This window comes from Limulus polyphemus, unplaced genomic scaffold, assembly GCF_000517525.1.
Source record: "Limulus polyphemus unplaced genomic scaffold, Limulus_polyphemus-2.1.2 Scaffold7066, whole genome shotgun sequence".
Classification (NCBI taxonomy): Eukaryota; Metazoa; Arthropoda; class Merostomata; order Xiphosura; family Limulidae; genus Limulus; species Limulus polyphemus.
In genome coordinates, this window is record NW_013672676.1 from 1 (window position 1) to 4,821 (window position 4,821).

The 4,821-nt window shown below is 31.0% G+C and overlaps 1 protein-coding gene across 2 annotated transcripts in view; it reads right to left on the minus strand.

Moving 5' to 3' along the window:
- Positions 1-441: 441 nt before the first annotated feature.
- The window catches only part of LOC106474320 (laminin subunit alpha-1-like), a 33,488-nt gene continuing 29,108 nt past the window's right edge, over positions 442-4,821 (minus strand). Inside the window, exons 12-16 of one of the 2 annotated variants that reach the window (XM_022402632.1) lie at positions 2,696-2,816; positions 2,378-2,539; positions 1,567-1,605; positions 1,127-1,266; positions 442-643 (exon numbers count right to left, since the gene is read on the minus strand). In XM_022402632.1, the coding sequence (XP_022258340.1) occupies positions 448-643; positions 1,127-1,266; positions 1,567-1,605; positions 2,378-2,539; positions 2,696-2,816 (658 nt within the window). In that variant the 3' untranslated portion in view covers positions 442-447. The remainder of the gene's footprint in view (positions 644-1,126; positions 1,267-1,566; positions 1,606-2,377; positions 2,540-2,695; positions 2,817-4,821) is intronic. The other variant, XM_022402633.1, reaches the window with a different exon arrangement.

A 4,821-nucleotide genomic window follows, 5' to 3' on the forward strand; every position in this document is an offset into this window, starting at 1 on the left:
TGATATCAGGTTTCTTCGTCATGTCCAATTATAGATTATAGTTTGACAAGATATGATATAGACTATCATCAGTAGAACTTTTTGATGTCATGTTTCTTCGTCATGTCCAATTATAGATTATAGTTTGACAAGATATGATATAGACTATCATCAGTAGAACTTTTTGATATCATGTCTAATTATAGATTATAGTTTGACAAGATATGATATAGACTATCATTAGTAGAACTTTTTGATATCATGTCTAATTATAGATTATAGTTTGACAAGATATGATATAGACTATCATCAGTAGAACTTTTTGATGTCATGTTTCTTTGTCATGTCCAATTATAGATTATAGTTTGACAAGATATGATATAGACTATCATCAGTAGAACTTTTTGATGTCATGTTTCAACAAACATATCTTAATACTTTTATCAGTATAAACTCCTACTGTGGATCTTACCTATTGTTGAAAATTACATCTTTAATAATTCCTGTCAAATTATTCGTAGTAGTTGTCATCTGACTCACTCTCATGTTGTTTCTCACTCCACCAAAAAATAAACCTCCATTGACAGGTGCATCAATTCTTGATCCTTTAAGTCGCAGACCTTCATCACTTCCCACATTCTCATCATCAATTCTTAACTTGACACTAATAGTAACACATTTAATGAAAAAAAAAAATGATTTTTTAAAAATTTTCAAACAGACACAACTGTAGCATCTGATTATTCTTTATAAAGTTTGTTTAAATGCAATCGGGTATTTCCAATACATGTACTAACTCAGTAGAATAATCTTACATGACTGATCTAGTTATTAATATATATATTTTATTATTTTTCCGGTTAGGTATAATTTTACTCAGATGTACCTTATTTTGTAAATTTTGCTATAGAAGATTTTTCAACCTTGCAAATCTACTTTCTTGTGCAAGAAATCTAATAACCCATATATCTAATATTAAAAACAAATCACCAACATGGTTATCCAGGTTATTTAAATACTCTGACTGACGAAGGTGGAACCACAACACACCTTCCAAAGTTAGCTACTATTCTGATGAGAAAAATGTTAACTCTGATGATTAAAAAATGGTTGTTTTCTTATTTAACAAAACAGTGTTTGGACTTACTAGCGCCTATTCTTCAGTAATGTAACTGTATGATATTTCCCATCATTGACTGGTTTACTGGATTCAATTAATTTTTCACCTTTCCCTGCATTCAACCTTGTCTCTAACTTTCCATTTACCACAGCAACAGAATAGTAATTCTATATGAAAATAAAATTTAAAAAATCTGTGTCACTTGTTGAAACAAAAAATACCGAATATGGAAGGGCACACTTTGAAAGTATGATTAAAAAAAACACAAAATTATAAAATCACAAAACTTAAAGTAAAACACAAAACAAAATTTACAGTAAATATTTTGGAATTTATTGTACAAGGGTTAATCCATTGTTAAAATAATAACTGGCTTTGTTACATAGAAAAAAAATCTCTTTTTTTCATAGGTCAACTTTTCTGTAAGATCTGTTCAAAACTACCACAAAACAAAAGTGATTTCCTACCTGAGTAGTCTTCCACAACCTTAACCACAACTCCTCAAGCTGCATGAAGAGTGGGTAAACATTGATTTTAGATGTTAGGACTGATAACACGAGATTAAGAATTTGCATTTCATTTTCCAGGAAAACTTGGATATGTTTTCAATTCTTGAGCTAACTTTAAGTTACCACCAGACATGGGGATGCATGTATGCTTTATAGTTAGAAAACACCTTTATTTGTCTTCTTTTACAATAAAATTAAACAAAAGGCAACAGATTTTGGTTTAATTTTACAACAAAGCCAGGACTACACATCTAATAGTTCTTACTACAACTACACATTAAACAAAACAAAACAAGTTTAACCCTGTGATAAAGTCCTGAAACACTTTGCACTGTTCCAATGGTCAGGTCTAGCAATACTGTATATTTGCTCAAAAAAAGACAACTCCAACAGAAATATTTGTCACTAAATTGTAAACAACAAGAAGGGTCATGGCAACATAGAATTATTGCACAACAAAAACTGTGCTGGGTCTGTTGGACCCAGGACTGCATTCTAGGGTTAAGTTTATGGGATACATCATACCAAAAATAGAAGGTATCAACTTTGAACTAATTTTAAAATAAAAACATTAATAAGAAAACTTCAATAAAAAATATAATTGCATTCCACTATTTCTTGAGTAATTAAAAAAATACACACATACACAAATAATCTCAAGCAAGATCCTAAACCCAAAAATATTTATATTTACATGTTATGAACAATGTTGCTTGCATATTTTTTGTGCCTTTTTCTTGTTATGATTGATAGTAACTATATTACTTACATTCTCCACCTCCTTCTCATCACTTCCTTCAAAAGTTGAGAGTAACAGCAGGGCATTTTCCTGCTTCGTCAAGAAGGTGAAGCTGAAATTGGATTCTCTTTCCAAAGGTTGACCTTTCATTTCTAAGTATCCCATTCCTGTGAACCTTACTATCTTAATAACCTGAAATATTAATACAAGTAGTTTTAAGTTCACCTTAAGCTGTTTACATCAAAAAATAAGGATGTGCAATAGAACCATGCCCTATATATAGTTTCGTTTAATTTCATGGCCAGGCAATAAGTTATGATTATTAGTATTTATCACAACATTCCTAACCTCATCTTCACATCCAGGTAATAAATTATATGCCTCAGCATTCAGCAAGTTTACAACAGTCGATCCAATTTGAAGTCCACTCATGCAGCCGTGAAAACCCTGGAACACTACATCTGGCCAACTGAGGAGAAAAAGGCTTAACAATTAATCCACAGTAACAATTTGGAAAACAAAAACTGCCTTTTTTTAAAGTTATAAACTAAGCCATTTCATCTTTATATCAAAGGCTTTAAAATTATTTTATTAATACAACACAACATTTACAACACATAATTACCGACACTAACCCATTCACTGCGGCTTGAACATATATTTCCCAGTCCTCATACCCTCTCACACTGCAACTGGGACAAATGTTTCCTATTGTCAAAACTGTTTATGCCTTCTTCTGCTGAGTACATGTTCATCATCTTGACTATCATCACTAGATGGACAGCTAGCATCCTTTTGTCTCATTGCCTCTTCATCATCACACATTTGAACACCACTTGACTCACTTTCAGCATCTTCTAAGCTGTCCGAGTCAAGCTCATCAAGCATACTTACATAGTAATTAGGGTTACTACTCGCTGCTCTAGTGATGCAGGTATGGTTGGCACGCAGTTGTCGTACATTCTGCTCAAACATATTGTTGGTTATTGAAGGGCTGAGTGGAAAACATTGAGGGAAATGATATATCAACATTAGGTGGGATGCAAATAAATACTTTAAATCATTTTACTCCCATACATCACATGCAGCATTTTGAATGACAATGGGAAACATCTGTCCCCGTGAGGGGGTAAGAGCACTGGGAAATATACATCTCAGCTGCAGTGAAAAGGTTAACCCTTGTTTTTCACATGACAAAAACATATCTACTGCCAGAGAATGCAAGTAGGTGGTACTTTTGTAATGTTTTGCCTTATTTAATGCTCAATTCCCATAAAGTTTTGATGTTTAAGCTTTAGCAATGAAGACATTTTGTGAAAATTCTTATTCAATATTAATCATCACAAATATATTTAATAGTCTGTAAGCTTACAACTTTTTAAGTAGCTTATTAAATTTGTTTAATTATCTGTTATTTAAATTTTGTTAGATAATCCCTCATTTACCAATTTATTTCCTCAAAACCTTTTTATAAATTACTCAAGTCCTGCTACACATTGTGAATTTGCATTCAGACATCTAGTGTAGGAAAATGATTCTTCAATACATAATTAAAACAGTTGAAGGGTTATCACGGTGTCTCATAACGGGAATTGTAAAGGATGGGATTAAGAATTTCAGTTGTTAGGATTTTATAACATTTTTCTCCTAGTGAAAAAAAATCATTTTGAAAATTCTTTAAAACTTTTGAATAAACTTTTTGACAAAAATGTACAACAGCACAAACTAACTGGTGTAAAATAAGCTTTAGTATAATGCGTTTTTCAGTTCATTTCTATAATATGTTTTCCAAATTCTCTCTTATGGAGCACACTTAAGCTCAATTTTAAATCATATTCTTCTTTTTATGCAGGGTGGGGATAAGTCTTAGATTTTTTTAAATTGTTTTATTAAATTTAATTTAAGTTTGTACCTTGATGCTTTATATTTAAAATATAAATATATCGCATGCTAAATTATAACAACATAGAATGTGTTAGAACTTATTTGCAATATAAAATTTTGAATAGCAAACTGTTAAGAGAAATTACAATGTTTTAATTAATGTAATACCTCATTCGTGACCAAAACCTTAATTATTTCTGTATTCACACTTAAGTGTTATTTCCAATTACACTATAATTTTAAAATAAAATTCAATAGTAAATGAGTATATGGTGGAGAATAAACATATTTATACTGTAATGTCTGTATCCCTCTAGTGTGTGTGTTGTTTGTATTCCTTGAAACAAAGTGGACAACAGAAAAACATTAAAGAATACCTCTAATGTGTGTGTGTGTGTGTGTGTGTTGTTTGTATTCCTTGAAACAATGTGGAAAACAGAAAAACATTACAGAATACCTCTAATGTGTGTGTGTGTTGTTTGTATTCCTTGAAACAAAGTGGAAAACAGAAAAACATTAAAGAATACCTCTAGTGTGTGTGTTGTTTGTATTCCTTGAAACAAAGTGGACAACAGAAAAACATTAAAGAA